Genomic DNA, 21,303 nt, shown 5'->3' with positions numbered 1-21,303 from the left:
TGCTTGTGGTTAAATGTAGATAATTCTCGTTCTTGTCTAAGGATGGCCAGGTATATCAATTTTTAATGTTAACTTGCTGAACTATTATACATTCGCATTTATTATTTACACAATAGAAGTGCAGTACAAGCTGATGTTTAGCTTAACAGTGCTACTTTGCATGGACGTGCATGGTTTACTTTTTTCCTAAGATACCTGTCATATACCTGTGAGTAGAATTATACTGTGAAATTGCGGGCCTTCAAAGAGGATTGTGTTATTGTTCGTGGTTGTATGTATCGTTCATGGTTATTTAGAATGTTGTATGTTATTTTTCACAGTAAGGAAGGTGACCGTAATTGTGTTTTCCCTCACTAATGAGTGCTGATGCATACCTGCCAGGACGTTCACTCTTTCTGTATCACTGAACAGGATTTTGAGACACAGAGGACACTTTGGCAACGTTTCGTTGACCTGGCAGCTGTTCGATAATGACTCTGCGCTGAGACCAGGAGAAGAGTTCTATGAAACTTACGGGACTGTGTGCTTCATGGATGGTGAAGGATCAAAGCCAATAACACTCCATGCTATTTCAGATAGAATTCCTGAATTCAATGAATTTTACATTCTAAAGCTGGTGAATGCTTCAGGTATTGTCTTCCATATCACCATTCCCATCATATCTGTTAGAAAAGAATTTTGTTTAATCAATAAAAAAGAAACCAACCCTGGAAAGAGCTTTGCCTTGAATCACGTCTTGTTATCCTATACTTTTCTGGTACGGTTTTAGGTTTTATTTTTCATTTAATCTTAATTTAGATATATCAGTGCAGTTATTCAGTTCCTGTATTGCTGTTGTACACATTTTGGTGATCTGACCTTTAAAAAGGATGCCTCTTCCTGATTCCAGAGATGTAAATCTTCGTGTAGTTGAAGACAAAGTAAAGCTATTAAAGACTATGCATGTCTACCATAATGGAGGTTGGTTGGTTGGTTTGCTTTTCTCTAGAGGAGGTGAAATACTTACAGTTACCACTTCATATGACTTAAATTACAACTGCTACACGTTTGCTACTGAGCAGAGTTCCAAATCTCCTGAATTCATTCCACCTCAGTACTATTTAGGGTCTTCTGTGCCCAGATACAACTGAAAATATGTGTCGACCTTTACTGTAAGTGAAGTCCCTGAGTGTGACCAGAAGATTTCCTACATATAATAGGTGGATCAATGCGCGCTTTGAACATGGAGGCTCTACATTCACATCATGGTCTTCATATCATGAATTCTTATTGTGCAGAAATAGATGACTGGTGGCAGGACTTGGCAGCAGTTTTATTTTACAACTGGTTACGGATTTTGCAAGGTATCTCTGTGTCTGTTTCAGAGGCAATGGGCCAGATTTTGACGTTCCATATTTGTGTATATCTTGGAGTAATATGAGAACTGAATTTGGCCCCATGTTTGTCAAATGAATCAAAGGTAAAATATCTCATTGACTAATTCAGAAAAGTTGGAGCTAATCTTGTTTTAGCTGAAAGACAAATGTGTGTTTTGCAGTTGAAAAATAACGTACTGCTTTGTTTTCTATGAAAATTGTCACTGTAGTGTTTTAAAACCAATTGAGCTAAATTACGTTATTATTAAATCAGAGCATTTTCTAAGAGTTCAGAGGCTCTTTAAAGCAGATTTAAGCCTTTTTAGAAAGATATTTTATTAAAGAAACTTAAAGTTCTCAGTAACTTTTTTCAGACTGTGTTGTCTGAAACCAACCATTAACTTCTGCTCTAACTTCCATTGTACAGGTGGGTCTCCTGGTCCTGGTGGTCGGTTGTCTGAAACAAGCCTTGCTGTAACTGTGATGATCCCATTCAATGATGACCCGTTTGGAGTCTTTGTTATAGACCCAGAGAGCCAAGACCGAGAGATAGCGGAAGATGTTCTTTCTGAAGATGATCTTTCCTATATTACAGACTTCACCATCTGGAGACAACAAGGCACCTTTGGTGTTGTCCGTTTAGGTTGGGAAATACTGTCTAGTACCTTCCAAGCTGGACTGCCATCAATGGTAGACTTCTTGTTGCTGGGATCATTTCCAAGTTCAGTACAGTCTCAACCTCACATGAGGCGTCATCACAGTGGAACAGATGCTTTGTATTTCAGTGGAAAAGAGGACGCGTTTGGGACTATTGGTCTGGAACACCCGTACAATGGAAATACTGCAGTAACCAATTTCACATTTTCAGCGTGGTTAGTTCCTAATGTCAGTACTGATGGTTATATAGTTGAAAAGGATGATGGTAATGGGACCTTATATTATGGTGTGAAAATCCAAACAAATGATTCTCATGTTTTGGTAGCGCTCCATTATACAGCATTAGGATCCAATATGACATACGTGGCTAAAGCAACAGTCCTGAAGTACCTGGATGAAAATACTTGGCTTCATCTTCTGATTACTCTGGATGACAGTATAATTGAATTTTACATGGATGGAATTCCAGTTCCGGGAGGAATGAAGAGCCTTAAAGGAGAAGCAATCGCTGATGGTGAGCCAATAGCCTGCATTATTCTTCTCCATATGTAAAGTTCTGCAATGTATAGAAGAGTCTAGCTCCTTGATGGATGTATGCAAGATACTAACATTATTATATCTGGTTATTTAGTTGAAAAGAATGGATAGAAAATTCTGAGAGTTTTCAAAAAGCATATGGAAATTAGAGCTGGGAAAATTCAGAACTGTAACAGAGCAATTGCAATAATTAGAAAATAAATTAATAATGTATAGTATGCTTATCAAGTATACATACAGTTATATATGTTTGCAATTAATAATTTCCATAAGTTTTACAGCACTGTAGCTTTTCCTCTCAGTTTCTGAAACAAAATGCAATAACGATTTTGTTTCTAGTTGTGCATTATATTATAAGCCAATATCCTTTAGGGTGCTGCACCTGGGGAGGAATAACCCCCTGCACCAGGACAGGTTGGGGGTGACCTGCTGGAGAGCAGCTCTGTGGAAAGAGACCTGGGAGTCCTGGGGGACAACAGGATGACCATGAGCCAGCAACGTGCCCTCGTGGCCAGGAAGGCCAATGGCATCCTGGGGGGCATCGAGAAGAGTGTGGCCAGCAGGTGGAGGGAGGTCGTCCTCCCCCTCTGCTCTGCCTTGGTGAGGCCACACCTGGAGCACTGGGTCCAGTTCTGGGCTCCCCGGTTCAAGAGGGACAGGGAACTGCTGGAGAGGGTGCAGCAAAGGGCTGCCAAGATGGTGAGGGGACTGGAACACCTCTCTTATGAAGAAAGCCTGAGGGATTTGGGTCTCTTCAGTCTGGAAAAAAGATGGCTGAGGGGGGATCTTATCAACACTTATAAATACTGAAAGGGTGGGTGTCAGGAGGATGGGGCCAGGCTCTTTTCAGTGGTGCCCGGCGACAGGACAAGAGGTAATGGGCACAAACTTGAGCATAGGAAGTTTCACCTAAACATGAGGAGGAACTTCTTCACTTTGAGGGTGGCAGAGCCCTGGCACAGGCTGCCCAGAGAGGTGGTGGAGTCTCCGTCTCTGGAGACATTCCAAACCTGCCTGGATGTGTTCCTGTGCCGCCTGCTCTGGGTGACCCTGCTCTGGCAGGGGGTTGGACGGGATGATCTCCAGAGGGCCCTTCCAACCCTGTGATTCTATGGTCCTGTAAGCAACAGAACTTTTCAGGGTGTAGATCTACTTAAGTATGTATTTACATGGTATATGAAAATTATGCCTATAAGTTTAATAGCGTTGCAAGGAACATTAGCACGTGTACTTCAGTTTATCTAACTGGATAGTCCCAGATGTGATTTTAGTCATAAGTAGCCATTATGGACATTCACTCTGACCTAGCGTAGCAGTGACCAGAGAAGTATCAGAAAAATTCCTTTATAAAGTCAGATATTATGTGGTCAGATTACATTTATATTAACTCTTTCTTTTGCAGTTTCCCACTCTTACACATGCATTTTTTTCTTGGAGATCATCTCCAGCCTTTTTCTTTTCTTCCTCTTGCCTTTACTTTCACACGTTTCTTTGGTGGGGATAGGCAGTGAATGATTATCAAATTCTTAAACACAATCTCCTTTTCTGTAATCAAAGAGGAAGAATTAAAAAATATAAAGTGATGTTAAATGCATATACATCTATATGCATATATGTACACAAACATAGAGAATAGAGAGGAAACTTCATTAATTGTACAGTACAGTATTTTATTTCTGCCTCTAAACTTCTAGTGGTTGAAGTCTGAGAAATAAATTTGCCCTCTGTAACAAAAGTAGTGCCCCTGCAATTAATAATTTCCATCAGACTTGCAGTACTGTAGCTGAGAAAGGATTTTTTTTTTCCCCTCAGTTTCTGAAACAAAGTTGTGTGAAATGCAATAGTGCTTTTGTTGCTAGAAGGATATATCTGAGTGGTTGTAAATTTTCTGTATTAGCGGAGATGGCATATGCTCATTCTGGAGATGCTACAAGTATAAGGCAGGGATTCGATCTCTCTCCGTTTAACGTCGGATGGTACACAGTGGTGAGCATATAGTACCCCAGTTTTTCTCACTATCCTCTGCCTTTTGCCCTGGGACCGTGATGATTTGCTGTGGTTGCTCGTCTCTAGAACTGACACTCAGTGTCATACGTATACCACTACATTCAAGAGCACAGCTTCTTCCAAAAGCAGAAAACAGATGGAAAAAAGATGTACCTATGTGTTTTAGCACAACAGGAAAAAGTATGAGCTACCAGCTTAGTACATTTGTGAAAAAGACAGCTGTGATCCTATGATTTGCTGAGTCGAATAATGGTTTGGAGACAGAGAAACATTAATGCTGTTGTAAAGAGCATTTGGAATTTGGTGTCTATTTCCGGAGTCCATATTCCCAGTCCGTTAAGGGAACACTGTGTCCAGAAGGGCTAATGATGAGTATCACCAGAACGGACCCACTCTCCGAGCAGAGTGGGACAAAGTGGGCTTTGTTTAGCAAAACAGCAGCTGAGAGGGGTTGCAGGTGTGCTCTGCAAAGTTCTCTCTGAAGGAAAAAGAGGGGCTTCCAAGTCTAGTAAAAATAAGGGATGGTGACAACGTGCTAGTAGAACTAGTAGGGTGAAAAACCGGAACAGTCTGGGATGGAATTCTTTGGCCTGTGACACTGTACCTGTAACACTGGGATGAGGCTCGAGGAACCTCCTGATTTTGCATTTCAAGATCAATATGATTCCTAATCCAGGGATAACAGAACAGTTTACCATTGACGTTTAACAAGTACAGCTATTCAGTTGCAGTTTTATTACTTTGAAGAAATACAGCAACATGAGGAAAATTATAATTTCCTTCTCAGGTCCAGGAATAGTGAGGATTGGAGCAGGAATGAACGGCAGCAGGAGGTACACAGGGCTAATGCAGGATGTAAGGCTTTATGAGCGTAAACTGACCCGAGCAGAGATCTATGAACTCCACGCAACGCCTGCGAAGAGTGATGTCCACCCTGTCTCTGGGTATTTGGAGTACCGGCAAGGGGAGACCAATAAATCATTCATTGTGTCTGCGAAGGATGACAAAGAGGAAGAAGGAGAGGAGTTGTTCATCCTAAAGCTCATCTCTGTGCGTGGTGGAGCTCGAATTTCGCAAGAAAATACCACTGCAAGATTAAGAATACAGAAGAGCGATAACGCTAATGGTTTATTTGGCTTCACTGGAGCATGTATTCCTGAGGTAAGGTGTTCATAAGGAAAATTATAGGTGAAGCTTTGGACACAGAAAAATTAATGGCAAGGCCAATTGACCTGCACGGGGCCTTGATTTCACATTTGTTAGTTAAGCAAAGTTTTTCTAGAATTTGGAAATGTGTAAGTTCTGTTAATACAGGCTCAGTCTCACTGGCATTTGCAATATCATTTTTAAAAATCCCTCAAAATTATTTTTGTTGAGAAAATTGATTTTATGACATAAACTGAAGACTAAGGCTTAAATTTTTCTAGAAGAACATTTTTTCCCCCTTTATTTCTGTCACATCTGAGACTGGGTTATCCATTAAAATATAAGATTTAATTTTATTACCAATATTTTTATTTTATTTTTCCGTGTTACGTGGTGTGTTTGAAGGAATTTTACTACAGATCATGCGAGGACAAGGTGTGATGTATTTTTCCACAGTCATTAGTTACAAGGTATAGATTGCATATGTTTGGTGTGAATTCAGTTGACGCTGGCTGTGAGTTGCTTGGTTTTTTAAACGTTAAATTGTTCCTTGGTGGTAGCCACCATAGGTGCAATATATAAACTTGCTACTTTTTTGGGGAGGATAGAAATAAACATAATTCACTTTTACTTCTTTAATAAATTATGAGGGAGAAAGACATGATACCTGTTTCTATTGGTGGTGTATTATTTTGGGGAAAAAAATTCAGAGTACTTTCCAATTTGGGAACTTTCATGACCTTTTAATTAATTCTTTCTGACCGAAGTGCTTATGATGTGCTTGAAAGTAACCACCTTGCCTGAGTGATGCTGGTTTTCAGTTTGGCTCGTTTCGCTTTCTATGTGCCTGCCATATGCTACGATAATAGATTCCTTCAGTTTCGAATGCCACTGATAATACTGTAATGCTGCAGATCGTCAACCAACCGTGAAGCACAATTAAAAATTTATACAGCATGTTAATTGTTTTGCACTTTATCTTACGTCCATTTCACCAGGGAAGTTATTAGAGCTGTCAGCGATGATGCAGACACACAGCGGTTTTTTGTCAGTAGTTTAATTGCTGTATGTGCGCGTCTGTCTGCTGGGACGCTGGTGGCAGATGCAGTGTCTGCACTGTGTTACACAGCAGCTCTGAAACTGATCTAATGCTTGAGATAGCTTTAATGTTTCTGGCCATTTTCAAGTAAAATTGTTCTCTATTTTTAGTTCTGTTATCATAATCTTCTAAAATATGTGGTCAGTATCAGTACTTACTTGGTTCCAAATACGTGAAATCGTTGCTGCTGAAGTCGCGTTCTCTGTGAAGTCAGAATTGTCAAAAGGAATGTAGCATAGAAAATTTTTCATATTTTTCTGAATGATGGTGATAGAATAGTTTATTTTTAATGTATTTTTTTTCCCCATAGTGTTTCTAGTTGGGGAAAGGAGGTATCCAGATCTTCCTTTTAATTATTGCTAATGAAAATTTGAACGATTTACGTTCATATAAAGCAATAGTTTCAGTTGCTTCTGGCATGTGCGTTTCAAGCATATCGATTCTGTCTTTGACGCGTAGTTTGGATGAAGAGATTGTGTCCAAAACAAACAATAGGGTGTAGTTATTAGCTTACCTTGATAGTCCTCAGGGAGATACTAGAAGCTGGTGCAAATCCACTAAGATTGCTCTGACCGCCACCAAGTTCAGTTTCAGCGTCCCACCACCCCAAATGTGCTGAGAGTAACGACAGCAATTTTTTACTTGAACATTTGACCAGCGTTAGAGAATTCCACATTTTGCACTTATTGCTTTGATTTACTTTGACAGTAACAAACATTTTCAATTCCTTGCTTTCTTCCAGACTGCCGATGAGGGTTCCACTGTATCCTGTGTCGTGGAGCGTACAAGGGGAGCCCTGGACTATGTGTATATAAATTACATTATCTCACAGGTTGATTCCACTGGCATTAATTACTCTGTTACCGATTTTTCTAACAGCAGTGGCACTATCACATTCCTTCCTTGGCAGAGATCAGAGGTAAACCCTACCTTCCTATTAACTATTCATCCTGACCTTTGCAAACCTGCTGGAAAATACCTTCTGAGGATGCTTGACTGGCTTTCATATTCGAGAGTGTCTCCTTCACGTGGCTTTTGTTATATTTTGCAGGGTTTTTTGCATCCCTGACAACTAACAAGTGATATGACGGATGCTTATAGATCTGTGTGTATCTCGGTTCAGGGGTCACCATGTGTGTGTGTATGTTTGAATGCACATAATATATGAGATATGTTTACATATGTTATGTATCAGGTGTATGTGTACATGAAGTGTAAGTAGTCCTGTGCTGAAATAATGGTTCCAGCCACTTTTGCAATTGGAAAATTATCAGGTTTTGATCTGAGTTTTGGAGCTCAGATTTATCTCCACATCACTTAAACAGGCAGCAGTAAATTTCACTTTTGTAGTCAAGTGTCTTGCAGCCGCCCTTGGCCACGTTCTGTCCCTTTTGCTTAATCTGTTTCTACGAATGCAATCCTGACCCACGGCACTGGAATCTCACGTTCGTTTGAAGAAGAGGTGTGGGACCACAATGCCGTAGAAAGTCAATGTGTGCTTTCCGTTACTGTTCGTAAAATAGACGGGGTGAATTGTTGTTAGCAGAAAATGCTGTCCTCACTTTTATCACTCTGCTGAAGTCAGTAGGGACTGACTGAAACCCACTGACGCCATTTGAAAGGACCCTGGTGGCTCCACTGAAACTGTGGATCTGTTCCCAGTTAAACAGTGCAAGTGATCAGAGCTTGGCAAAAGCTTGTGATATCTGGAAACAGCTTGTTCGTGTCGCTGTTCCCTCAGCTTCAATTCTCCATTGAAACACATTACTGCATTGCATACGCTCATATAAAGCAAAAATTCCCAAAGCTTCTCTAGCCTGGCAGCATGGATGAGGCCTGCCTTATTTGATCCAGCGGCAGAAAAGGGCTGGAATACCCCCTTGCTCCGCTGCTTTGTGGTGCAATTTATTGTCTACGTATGGAGGAGTTAATGGGCATGTCCCTAAGAAACAGATTGGGGGCAGTTGGTCGTCAGGTGAGATATCCTAAGAGACTTTCTGTTGACATTTGCAAGCTACTCGTTCCCACGCCTCTAAATACAATCAGCTGCTTAAACCTTTTCTTCTATATGTTTTTCTGTGAGGTGAATACGTTAGCCCATGCAGAGCAGGTTATGTTAATTAATAGTATGATCTGCTTTGTCAGGTGGCATAAAAAACTTGCTTTACCTGCTCTCTAATTGGATTAATCACTCTAATATCTCTTCAGAACCACAATTTCTTCAAGATTTTGACATCTATCAGATATTTCATTTTCGGTATACAGGATTTAGATTATTCTTACGTTAAGGTAGATAATAAAGAATTGCTTGCTTGCTTATGTGTTGATGTAATTTGAAGCACTTGAGCAAATACACCTTTCACCTCTGGTAGCTTGGTGAAGTTGTTTTTGGAATGCATACTCTAAATGTAAAATATTTTCCTAGAAATTGGGTTAAATTATGCGGAAAGCAAAAATGTCTGTATTACTTTCAGACCTACACAGCTGGCTGTCTAATCAAAGAATTTGATGAGTTAAGCAGGGTCGCGAAACTCCTAAGTGATGTATTTTGCACGGTTTGATTTCTCCATGGTTTGGTCCTTCTCTAGGTCTTAAATTTGCATGTTATTGATGATGACATTCCGGAGCTAAATGAATATTTCCGTGTGACATTAGTCTCTGCAGTGTCTGGAGATGGAAAACTAGGTTCAACTCCTACCAGTGGAGCAAGTGTAGATCCAGAAAAGGAAACTACTGATATCAGCATCAAAGCCAGTGACCACCCATATGGTAACGATGATGGTGATCATACAGTCTTGTTGCAGATAATTGTATAGTTCTAGCTCAACGGATTAAAACTCTGTTTAGCCTCAGCTTTGATAGTTGAGGAAGCAATGCCAAGTATTCCACTTTACCTAACTTGAGATTAATTCATAATTTTTATACAAGAGTGAAAGCTGAGTTACTTATTCTTGAGAATATTGCAAAGGACATCAAAGCTGCCCTGACCATATAGGCGATGATTCCATTCTGAGAGCAAATAAAGCTTGCATGTAGTTGATCCTGTGCAAGTTTTTGTTTTTCTCAGATGAGAATTCCTGATGAAGAGAGACCTTTCTGCATGATTATTGTACCAATAAGTACCCAATATTATGACATATTCAGGCTTTTTCGGGAAGAGCTGAATTCATTGTTGTGCTGTGTCTTTATCAAGACTGATATGGGTATTGGTGAGAGAGGGGAAGGTACACAGCACACCCCTGGAAATGGCACGATTGAGTCCTAAGGGCATGTCAATAATTGTTTTTTCATTTCAGAAACATTAAATGTAAATGTTATAAATAATTTGGTTTCAATTTATTATCATAATTTAAATTTGGTGCCAGAAGCTGTGCGAATAGTACTTGTTGTCTGCTAGGTCTGCTACAGTTCTCGGTGGGGCCACCTCCTCGGCCGGGCGATGAAATGATTCTGCCAGCCTCTGCTGTGCCCCATATTACTGTTAAAGAAGAAGTTGGACACATCAGATTACTGGTAGTTCGTGCACAAGGTCTTCTTGGAACAGTTCTGGTGGAATACAGAACAGTGCCGCTTACAGCTTTCAGTCCAAAAGATTACCAGGTATGGCCGTTGCCAAAGAGTGTAATTATTTTGGAATTAATTTAGAGTTATTTGTCCTGCAGGTAGATTTCAGTTTGAGTATTTTAGCCCAGCTATGATTCTTTTCACAGAAACACTTTTGTTTATATGTTGATATGATAAATGAATGCGTAATACTCACTTTAAAAATAAATATCATTATGTGACTTTTACCTTCTTTCCTGCAGCATGTTGTATTTCCTAGGAAAGCCTCTGGTTTAGATTTTTTTTTTTTTTCCTAAAGAGAATTGTCAGTGCAGCAATAAGGGATATTTAATATTGTTGCAGAGTATATCAAACTTTACATGAGCATTCAGGTGCACGTACAGGTTAATGTTATATTTCCACATACCAGGATTTGTACAGGTCCAACAAAATAACCTGATTTTGCTTATCACCTAACTGGACGTTTGTGCAGAAAAACGTAGGTGAATGCAGATGCTCATAATTCTGTGAATTTAGATGCCTTTTCCTCACAACAAAGATTCAGCAGATTTTTTAAAAGCTTAATTGAAGAAAAGTAGATGTTTTGACAAACAAAATCAAGGTTCTGTTTCTTTTTTCATATGGATGAAAACATTAGACTTGAACAAAAATGTTTTCACATCTTTCATATTGCAGGCTGCTGTGGGCACACTGGAATTTCAGCCAGGAGAAAGATACAAGTACATTACTGTTAACATCACTGATAATTCTGTTCCTGAATTGGAAAAAACTTTTAAAGTGGAGTTACTGAACCCAGAGGGAGGAGGTAAGGCACAGACATCGATCCATTGGTTGTATTTTCGTGATCCATTAAAATCTTACTTTTCTTAGGTGTACTATTTCCATGTTATTTCTAAAGACAAATCAAACACTCCCACATCCCCCGGACAGCTGTAATTTTTCTTAGGAAACAACTGTTCTTCACATATTTTGTTAATCATTGCTGGAAACCACCAGATCCCAAAGAAAGTGCGTTATTACCATGCATTAATTCATGTAAAGACAATTGCAGCTTTTCACATTACATAATTTCATGGTTGGTAATTGGTCAAATAGTTTTTTTATTACAACAAACTTTTCTCTTTTTTTTTTTCTGGTCCGAAAACTTACAGCTAACTTTGGAAATTCACTAGGCAGGTACTGTCTTAATACAAACCTTCTTTTTGGCCTTTTCAACACCATTGCAAGCACAAAACTTACAGTAAAGTCTCCATTAATTAAGCTTTCTGCAGATTTTCCCAACTTTCTGAATCATGTTTTCAGTTTGTGAGAAAATTTTAGAATAAGAGAGTCTGGGGGCTTTCAGCCCCTGTGTTTTTTTTTTTTTAATTCACATTTCCAATTTCTCCATGACAAACCTCATTTAGGGGTGAGAAAGAGGAAATACAAAGAGGGGACACAAAGAGGGAAAGAAAAGAGAAAACAGGGGTATATGTGTTTCTGTCCTTCTGACCTCCCAATGCCATTTCCAATGTAAAAAATTAAATAAGAAGTGGCATATACAATACTTTTTCTGGCTTTTATCAGAAATCCTGTATACTTTCATATCCAAAATTGAAGCCTTCCTAGAATACTTCCTCTCTTTATGTGTTGTCCAGAAATGTTTAAATTACTTTCTGCTTTCTCTTTATTTATAAATGTATATATGTGTATATATCTGTATGTCTGTCATCTTAAAGTTGCTGAGCTCTTTAGAAATGATGGCAGTGGTAGTGGTGATGGGAACATGGATTTCTTCCTTCCAACTGTCCATCAACATGGTAAGAATTTTCAATTAATCCTATTTTTTATGGCTAACTGTAATATCCCCCATAAGTTACTATACTGACACAACTTGTCATAGTGTTACTTTACTTGCAGTTACAGGTGAATAATTTAGATTTATCATAAAGTTCTGCCAAAACATCTTTTCCCATTTTAATTTAGGCATAGTCTCAATAGCAGTCTGTGTTTAGTGCAACACAGAAAGTAGCAACTTCTATACCATCAAAACTATATTGTTGTAAAACACAATATAGTAATTCCAGAAGTACAGTTTGCAAAATTAGTTCTGTTTGAAAATAGTCAAATTTTCTGGTGAGCAAAAGCACTTTTGAAAGTAATTTTAAAATTACCTGTTTGTATGCTTTGATACGTGCTTTATGTTACTTTTTTCTCTGCATATCAAAAAAACTCTTAAAGAAAAGTAAGTTGCATTAGATTTTTAAAGGTTTTGATTGTTTTTAATTTCTTCTTTTTGAGTTTGTATTTATGTCATGACATACAGAAAACAAAGGTAATTTAATACTAAGAAAAAGTAAAATGATACTAGATGCAGAAATAATATAAAATCTGAGGGAAAACCCTTATCATACAGGACTTAAAATTAAACCCTACAGACCTGAAAATGTTATACTAGCATCCATTGTCCAAACTGAATAATTTATTTCTCTGTGACAGCCTGATTTTCAATTTATTTGTAAATGCAAAGGATTTTGGTTTACATCTGAGAGTTAAGTCTGTGGCTTAGCCACTTTGTGGAGCTCCCTGGGTTTTTTGAAGTGCTGTTTACCTTTTCCTTGCTTCCAGAAAAGGTTTTCGTAAGTGCCAGGCTCTTTCTCTCTCTGAGCAGCAAGTAATCTCACCAAAGACAATCTTTTTAGTAGTAGGATTTACTGGACTTGTTTGGTTTTTTTTTCCTTTGGTTTTTGTTCTGGCGTATGTTAGGATGAGGCGTGCATTCATGTGGTCTCTCTGCTTACCTTGTTTACCACGTGACTCCCCACCATCCTAAATTCTGCTCCATTTTCATTAATTAGACCTGTAATTTTGTTTCTCTTCCTCCCTTAAAATATTCATATTTATTATATGTTTTTGTTGCATAGTTCCATAGAAGGGCTGCCAGTTAGTTCCTTATCCATGTGGACAGTTATCCTGCATTTCAAAAAATGAAAGACAAAACAGCATGGATCCTCCAGCCATGCTCTCCTGTGTATTTTTGTAACATATTTCTTTAGCTGTTTTCTTTCATGTAAGAAAAGATGCTAGAAAAAATAACTCTTTTTGGCACTTGCACTTAACAGCTAACTTGGGAATTGCATCCCACATCCTTGTGACTATTGAGGCTTCCGATGATGCTCATGGTGTGTTTGAGTTCAGTACTGAGTCACTCTCGGTGAACGGAACTGAGCCTGAAGATGGAGAGAGCAATATTGTGCTGCAGGTTAGAAGGCTTTGAGTCTCGTATTGCTGCGTGGTCCTCTTCTGTCTCTGTTTTTACTGGGCGTTTGGTGATGTTTTTGCCTGAAGTCTATAGGGTTTGTAACAACTTTATCACGCACATCTGTTTTGCCATTTCATGCTGAGTTTTCTAATGTGTATCATTCATCTTGAAGCGAAAATGATGTAATAATAATATCCACAGGTTTAAAATTACCTCTACTTGTTTACATTTGGGGTACTACTACCTTAAAATAACAGTGTTGGTGATACAACAAATACAGCAAAGCTGAAAGAATAAAGATGACACTGGTTTTTTGCAACACAAATTTATTTTTAACCAATTATGTCATGTCCTTGCTTAATTCCATCTCATATTTTTATGTTTTTCTTTCTCATAGAACAAAAATATGCAGATCTATATGTTTTTCACTTAGGTTGTAAGAACGCATGGGGCCTTGTCTCAGGTGACTCTGCATTGGACCGTAGCCTGTGATCTTACCAAAGACCTCATCTCTACAGATGGGAACGTCACATTTGATGTTGGCCAAGCGAGAGTGAATATTACAGTACAGGTTTATCCTGATGAAGTTCCTGAATTGGATAAGGTGTTTTCAGTTTTGATCACCAATGTCTCCAGTGGTCGTCTTGGAAATCATACGAATGCAACATTAACTATTTTAGCTAATGATGATCCGTATGGAGTCTTCATCTTTTCTGAGCGAAACAGGCCAATAAAAGTTGAGGAAGAAGCAAAAAATATCTCCCTGACAATAATAAGGCGTGGTGGTCTCCTCGGTACAGTGATGGTAACATACAGAACTATTGGTGATGATGAAGAGTCACCCTTCCTTCCACCTGATGTTGTTAGAGCCACAGAGGGAAAAGATTATATACCCATCACAGGTTTCGTGGTCTTCGCAGCCAATGAAAGTGAGGCCACGGTATTTTTGCCTATTTTGGACGATGATGATCCTGAGAGGTCAGAATCTGTGTTTGTGGAGCTAAGCAGTATTGTTTTGGTCGAGAAAGTACAGGATCGGCCAAGTAAGTATCTTACTTATGTAAAACCTACAGTTTAAATATGAAGGCTGGTATTTATATTTAATAGGATAAAATGCAACAAGTTAAATGATAAACTTTTTACCTATGCTGAACTCTGTATAGTTAAGAAATCTCTGAGTTACCTGCCTTGTGGGCTGTTGGCATCTATTTCCTTTAGCTCAGTATTTTGTCAGGGATGGATGCGCATTTCTTTATCCATTTTGCATTGCCTTATCCAACGTTTTTCAGGCCAAATATGTTACAGTTTGGTTTTGTGCACTAATACCTGTTCATCTAGGGTTGCTTCTGCAATGTTCAGTACTAGGAAATAACTAATCTAGGTTTGCTTATTGAAAGCCAAAAAAGTCTTTTAAAAAATAAAGTGGTGTGGAATTACAGCAACATGTTGCTTTTTAAATGTAGACAATGTTTGCCTCATCCCTCATTCAGATACGTTAACATCATTACAGCCTGATTTGTGTTTCAAAGCTTCTTGGCATGTCTAATTGCTGCCTCCGCCTCACATTAATCTTGATGTTAAGGGTAACTTCAAGTATTATTTACATATCCTTCAAATCTTCAACTTCAAACTTCAAATCTTATTTATATATTTCCTTATAGCAAGGGTAAAAATTAAATTCTTCAGAACTGTGTTGATGTTACTACTGGCCTTATGGCCAAAGAAATAAATAAATAAGTATTTCACAGTACCTCACCTTTTAAAAAAAATCATGGCTTGTATGCTCCACAGCAGAGTAGAATAACAAGTTATTAAAAATTCTTATTTTTCTACCATCATATAATTCAAACACCAAAAAAGGTATGTTGGTGTAGTTGTAGTTATACCTCGTGCAACCCTAAAAAAGATAATTTTGCTGAAGGCTAGTGGCGACTAACCACTAAACTCATGTGTATGTCTATGAACTCTATAGCCATAGATAGCATCTTAGGCACACCCTCACTAAGTTTTCTTTATATTTCAGTTGTAAATTCTCCTCGACTTGGATCAGTGGGTGAGACAATAGCTCATGTAATTATCAATGCCAATGATGATGCTTTTGGAACACTTCAGCTTTCAGCTTCAACTGTGCGAGTTGCTGAAAATTACGTTGGACCAATCATTAATGTGACCAGAACTGGGGGGATATTTGCAGATGTTTCTGTGAAATTTAAAGCCATGCCAATAACTGCAACAGCTGGTAAGAAATCAGAATTACAGGCATATGAAGTCTGTGTTAAAGTGGAAAAAGCATACCTTGTGCTTTGAGCAGTCAAAGCAAAGAAGCATATATTGAACGCACTATCATCTAACAACTACCAAAAAAAAGCAGTGAGACATTTACTGACTCTGATTAGCAAATAGGAGTCCAAGCCCTAAGGGAGAGATCATATATCGGCTTTTAGAAAGCTCTGAGACATCATCACTGAAGAATCTAGCAAGAGAGATGTGTGAAGCTGTTAGGGTGTTTGTTTCCCTGGCAGCCCACCACCTCTTCAAAAAAAGAAAAAAATAAAAATAAAACCCACTACAGTAGTATATGTAGCTACTATTTAGTCCTGTGTATATATTTAAACCCACCATGCATTGCTTAGGGGAGCTTATTGGAGAGGAAGTGAGAGTTGGGGACTCAGCTGTGAAACAGGCAAAACCCAACCAAAACCCCAGAAGACTTGAACTTCTGAAAAAGGGAGCTTAAGTTCTCCAGTTGGTCCCTGCTACAGAGAAGGTGCATAAAGAAAGGAGCAAACTTATGAAATGTGCAGGGTCAAAACCACTTAGTTACAAATCAAACCCACTGTGTTTCAGCTGTGTCCAAAATGGAATAGGCGGGTGGTTCATACTCTGAGAACTGGTATTTTAGTTTCCTTTTTATGTAAGAGACTTTTCTAAATAAATATGTAGCTAGTTTGATGTCGGAGCGTGCTTTCAATTAGTTTCTGAAGCAGAGCTGTTATCTAGCGCGTCACCGTTGTTCGCCTAGACATTCTTAGAGAGAAGTTTGCCTAAACTGAGGTCCACACACAAAGTGTGTCCTTTACTAAAATCTACTTCGACAAAGGTGCTTCTGTTCACTTTCGTCTCTTGGAAAGCCATAGAGCAACTAGAAATCAAAGGCGGAAACATCGTGGTAGTGTGACCTTGTCAATGGAGGACAATAATGGAGCTTTTGTAACTGCTTCTTGGTCTGACGCTGCAAACTCTGTTTTGTCCAAGCCAAGTTTTATTTTAATCGATCCGGATATATAAAAGGCAATGGGAAATAAAAAAGACTGCATTGTCTGGGTCTGAAGATAAAGAAGAAACCCCATAAAACTGCGGAGGAATGCATGCATTACTGATGATGTTCAATACACTGAACCATAATGCATTAATATTATGTGTTTTTTATTGTCTTGTTTGTTTCATCTACAAATCCAGGTGAGGACTACAGTGTAGCCTCATCAGATGTTGTCTTACTAGAAGGGGAAACAAGTAAAGCTGTGCCAATTTATATAATTAATGATATCAATCCTGAAGTTGAGGAGTCATTTTATGTTCAGCTGCTGAACCAAACGACAGGAGGAGCCTTGCTTGGATCTTTGACTAGAGCCATCATAACTATTGAGGCTTCTGATGATCCATTTGGATCCTTTGGTAAATGAGCCCTATTTGCATATTTTCTCTCTTCTGTTAACATTTTTACTGCAGATTTGTGGGTGAGCTGTTACTGGGCAACTGAATAAAAACATCCAGAAAACAAAGAGGAAGCCTGGATGAAAACAGTAAAGGAAACGATAAGATAAACTACATTAAACATGTAATTAAGGAGCAATGGTGCTTTAATATAACAAAAAAGTATTATTTAGTCAGCTGGTATAGCAAGATTTTGGAATCTCCCAGTAAGAGATAGGTGGATTGTAGTTTACTTTTTTTTTTTTTAACCTAAGTAAGTGCTGCATTTCTTCAATGGGTTTAAGCCAAAATCTGAATTCTAATATCTGTTGCTTAAATACTTTGATATCTTTTCTAGTTAATCAGGCAAAGCAGATTTAAAAATGTAAGGAAACTGAAAAATATAAAGAGAAATTAAATTACATTCTCTTGTTTTCTGTCAAGCACTTTAGTTTATATTTTGCCTGTTATTATCAATGAAATTAATTGTATATACTTTCTAAATAAGTTTCATTGCACAGGTTTTGAGAAGAGTTTTGGCGATTTCAAAAACGTAATGATATTTTAGAAATCTTTTTTGTTTGTTGTTTGGTTTTTTGGTGGTATTTTTCCCACCTTTTCCTTTGACTTACCCATTTCTCCCTTCAGTAACCTACTTAATTCTTCTTGTTCCATTTTGTCAGTAGAAGAATGTACAGGAAAGAAAGAAAAAATGTCAAAAATAAATAGTTCCAAATGAGTAATTAATTAACTTAATTCTTAAAAAGTGAAGTTTAAATACAAGGAAGACTTTTATTTGAAACAATTTAGGTGGAATATGTTGATTTATTTATTCAGTAAGTGACATGAAAGCTGCTAAAGTTTCCTTGCTGGGAATAATTTGAAATTGTCTTCTAAGAGCTTAGAAACAGCTCATGGTTAGCCTCAAACAATGGGTATGTTGGAATAGACTTTTTGGATGAGGGCTTAATTTTCATGTTAATTCCCTCTGTAGATGAAAATATTAATACTGAAAGTTTGCTTTTAAGTTTAAACCTGATTAAAAGTGATTTATCTGTGCAAGTAAATACAATCAAGTGAAATAAAACCATGTACTTCATGAGTTGATATATTTACTTTGCATTTCATTGTTAATGAAATGCACCTCTCTCTGCTGTGCTTCAGTTTTTCAGATTACCGAATTCACTGTGGAGGAGCCTGAATCTGGATCAGTAACTGTAAATCTGCCAATAATCCGCAATGCTGGGACACTCGGTAATGTTACTGTTCAGTGGGTTGCTACCATTGGTGGACATCCCGCTGATGCTGACTTGCAGGTGGCCTTGGGTAATATTACTTTTGCCCCTGGGGAAGCCATTCAGATGTTGCTTCTGGAAATCCTGGCTGATGATGTTCCAGAAATAGAAGAAGTAAGTAAAGCAGTTAAGTCTTTCTTGAACAGCAGTACGGTTTTAACTTATTATAGAAATGTGTGCAAAGAAAAACAAGCAATGTTCTGGCAGGAAGATGCAAAAAGTTCAGATTTTACTTCGCTTGTGATTATTGTTAGAAATACCAAAAGTTGTTTAGCTGCATTATTTCTTTTTCTTTTTTTTTTCTTTTTGAGATTGTCCGTGTAGAATTAACTCAGGCCTCCAATGGTGGTGCTATTGGGTTAGATGGCGTGGCAAATATTATAGTACCTGCCAATGATAATCCTTACGGCACAGTTTTCTTTCATCAACCCTTTTATCGAATTCAGGAGCCACTAGAAAGACATTTGCTTGCAAATATAACAGTCAGGCGAAGGTTTGTATAATGTTTGCTTTATTTATATCTACTATTTTTTCTTTTATTTGGTCTTGGCTATAACTTCAAATGTCATGCTCTTCTTGTGTAAGTATTTGCATGGATTTCTTGACCTGGCAGCTCAGCCCATTTTTGTTTCATATACATTGTTTTTGAACTTGATCTCTCCTTATTAGAAATATACATAAAGTACTTAAATGTAATCTACATTGTGATGTACAATGTAATCCTAATATACACAGTGGAGTTGAGGTCTCATTTTGCCTATTTAATCATTAAATCATTTAAAGCTGCACAACCGCCTGCTCCTGTGGTTTGAACTGGAGGACAAAATGGGTCAACCCTTGTGGGATGCGAAGAAACAAGAAAAAGAAAACAAACTTTATGCATGTGTTATGGTATCCTGAGGACACCTAGGAGGAAGGATGGCAAAGTTGGGCAGCACAGTTTTTTTGTTCCTTGCCAGCCTAAGAAGACTTAAGTTAATTCCCAGAAACAAATGTTTGCAAACTTGCATCCTTAACAGACTGCTACCCAAGCTGTAAATAATCAAGCTTGCGATCCACAAAAAATGACAACTCAGTTATTCTGGTACTAACTTCAGGGGAATCCACTTTAATTAGCTATTTGGAACTTTTCAGCAATTCAGAAAGGGACGATCCATTTTGTTCATGTTCATTCTTAACCTAGAAACATACACAACATTAGACATATTTTATCAACTAACATTACATTTTTATTTTAATGTCTTTTAGTGGGGGAAGGTTTGGTCAGCTGCAGATATTTTACAGCACTTCTGAGACTGACGTGGTAGCTCTTGCTATTGAGCAAGGTCAGGATATCCTGGCCTGTTACGAGTCTCCTGTACAAGGAACTCCTGACCAGCCATCCAAGACCAGAGTGAACGTGTCGGCAGCAGGTGACCCGCTGTATGCCTGTGCAACTCAGTGCCTAAAAGAACAAGCCTGTTCAGCCTTTACGTTTTCCAGTGCCTCTGAGATTCCTCTCTGCCTTTGGCTGACAGCAGAGATCAGCCCATTAACTAACACCTCGGGATTCTGGACCTACAAGAAAAACGTCACCAGTGCATCCTCTCTCTTCAGCATGCAGGCCATCGCTGGCAGTGATTATGAACCTGTTACCAGGCAGTGGGCCATCATGCGGGAAGGGGAAGAGTTTGCAAACCTGACAGTTACCATTCTCCCCGACAATCTGCCAGAGTTGGATGAGAAATTCACGATCTCCCTCTTGAAAGTGGAGCTGATGAACATCTCAGCCAGCTTAAAAAATCAACCAACTGTCGGACAGCCAAATACTTCCACAGTTATCATAATGATGAATGGAGACGCGTTTGGAGTATTTAGGATCTACAGCGTAAGTCCCAACGCGACGGAGAAAGGTCTGTATCTTGAAGTAGAAGAACGTCCTCAGACCAACGTGCAGCTGATGATACACAGGACAGAAGGCAGCCTGGGGCAGGTGACAGTGGAATGGCGTGTGGTGGGTGGAACTGCCACCCCAAACTTGGATTTTGTTGGTGTTGGTGAGATTCTGGTGTTCGCTGAAGGTGAGGCAAGGTTTTACATTAGCTTCTGTTTTATAAAACTAAAGAAAAGCAAAAAGAATCTGATAAAAACTCAGTCCTCTGGACATTTTGATAAGCAATGCCTTATTCTTAGGTTAAATCTCCCTGAATGCTCAGGATACATATTCAAAGTAATATAGTTCATTGGCATATAGAATTATGTTGCAGAACACACACAGGTGTAGTAAAAAAAAAAAAAAAAGATGAAAAGTAAAAATATCTGAGTATTTTTTTAAGAAATATTGCAGTGTGCATTGTAAAGATTACCTTTTTGCCAAACAAATAAGGAATAATGATGCTGAAGGTAGTTGTTATATCAAGGAAAATGTGAATGAGAATTAGGCCTAACTGGTCTTTTGTGAACCTTCAGTCAGTACTGTACAAATTTTTCATGGCCTCTCTTTTTAGATTCTCAGATTTTATTGATTCTGTAACATAACATAACAGCATATTAAAAAAAATTCCAAACAGAATGAACAAGTCAATGGCAGAAATTACTGAAGTACCACGCAACATGACAGATATATATCTTATATTTTCACAGTCTAAGTTGATTGAACAATTATTTTGAAAGACATTTATGGGTGTAGTAAAGATCCTAGTGTGCTAGCTAGCTTGTTAAATCATCTGC

The 21,303-nt window shown here is 38.3% G+C and overlaps 1 protein-coding gene across 17 annotated transcripts in view; it reads left to right on the top strand.

Moving 5' to 3' along the window:
• ADGRV1 (adhesion G protein-coupled receptor V1) overlaps positions 1–21,303 on the top strand; it is a 304,201-nt gene that overhangs the window by 61,714 nt on the left and 221,184 nt on the right. For 16 of the 17 annotated variants that reach the window (XM_054186136.1, XM_054186133.1, XM_054186132.1 and 13 more), the window contains 15 exons: positions 412–629; positions 1,783–2,526; positions 5,344–5,717; positions 7,544–7,720; positions 9,390–9,570; positions 10,199–10,401; positions 11,041–11,170; positions 12,084–12,164; positions 13,467–13,606; positions 14,040–14,649; positions 15,630–15,845; positions 17,066–17,281; positions 18,464–18,708; positions 18,906–19,087; positions 19,843–20,654. In XM_054186136.1, the coding sequence (XP_054042111.1) occupies positions 412–629; positions 1,783–2,526; positions 5,344–5,717; positions 7,544–7,720; positions 9,390–9,570; positions 10,199–10,401; positions 11,041–11,170; positions 12,084–12,164; positions 13,467–13,606; positions 14,040–14,649; positions 15,630–15,845; positions 17,066–17,281; positions 18,464–18,708; positions 18,906–19,087; positions 19,843–20,654 (4,529 nt within the window). Of the gene's footprint in view, positions 1–411; positions 630–1,373; positions 1,460–1,782; positions 2,527–5,343; positions 5,718–7,543; positions 7,721–9,389; positions 9,571–10,198; positions 10,402–11,040; positions 11,171–12,083; positions 12,165–13,466; positions 13,607–14,039; positions 14,650–15,629; positions 15,846–17,065; positions 17,282–18,463; positions 18,709–18,905; positions 19,088–19,842; positions 20,655–21,303 lie in introns of those variants that run through there. The other variant, XM_054186149.1, reaches the window with a different exon arrangement.

Source organism: Rissa tridactyla, chromosome Z (assembly GCF_028500815.1).
Source record: "Rissa tridactyla isolate bRisTri1 chromosome Z, bRisTri1.patW.cur.20221130, whole genome shotgun sequence".
NCBI lineage: Eukaryota > Metazoa > Chordata > Aves > Charadriiformes > Laridae > Rissa > Rissa tridactyla.
The sequence above is the reverse complement of the archived record's forward strand: the minus strand, read 5'-3'. Positions and strand labels throughout refer to the sequence as shown.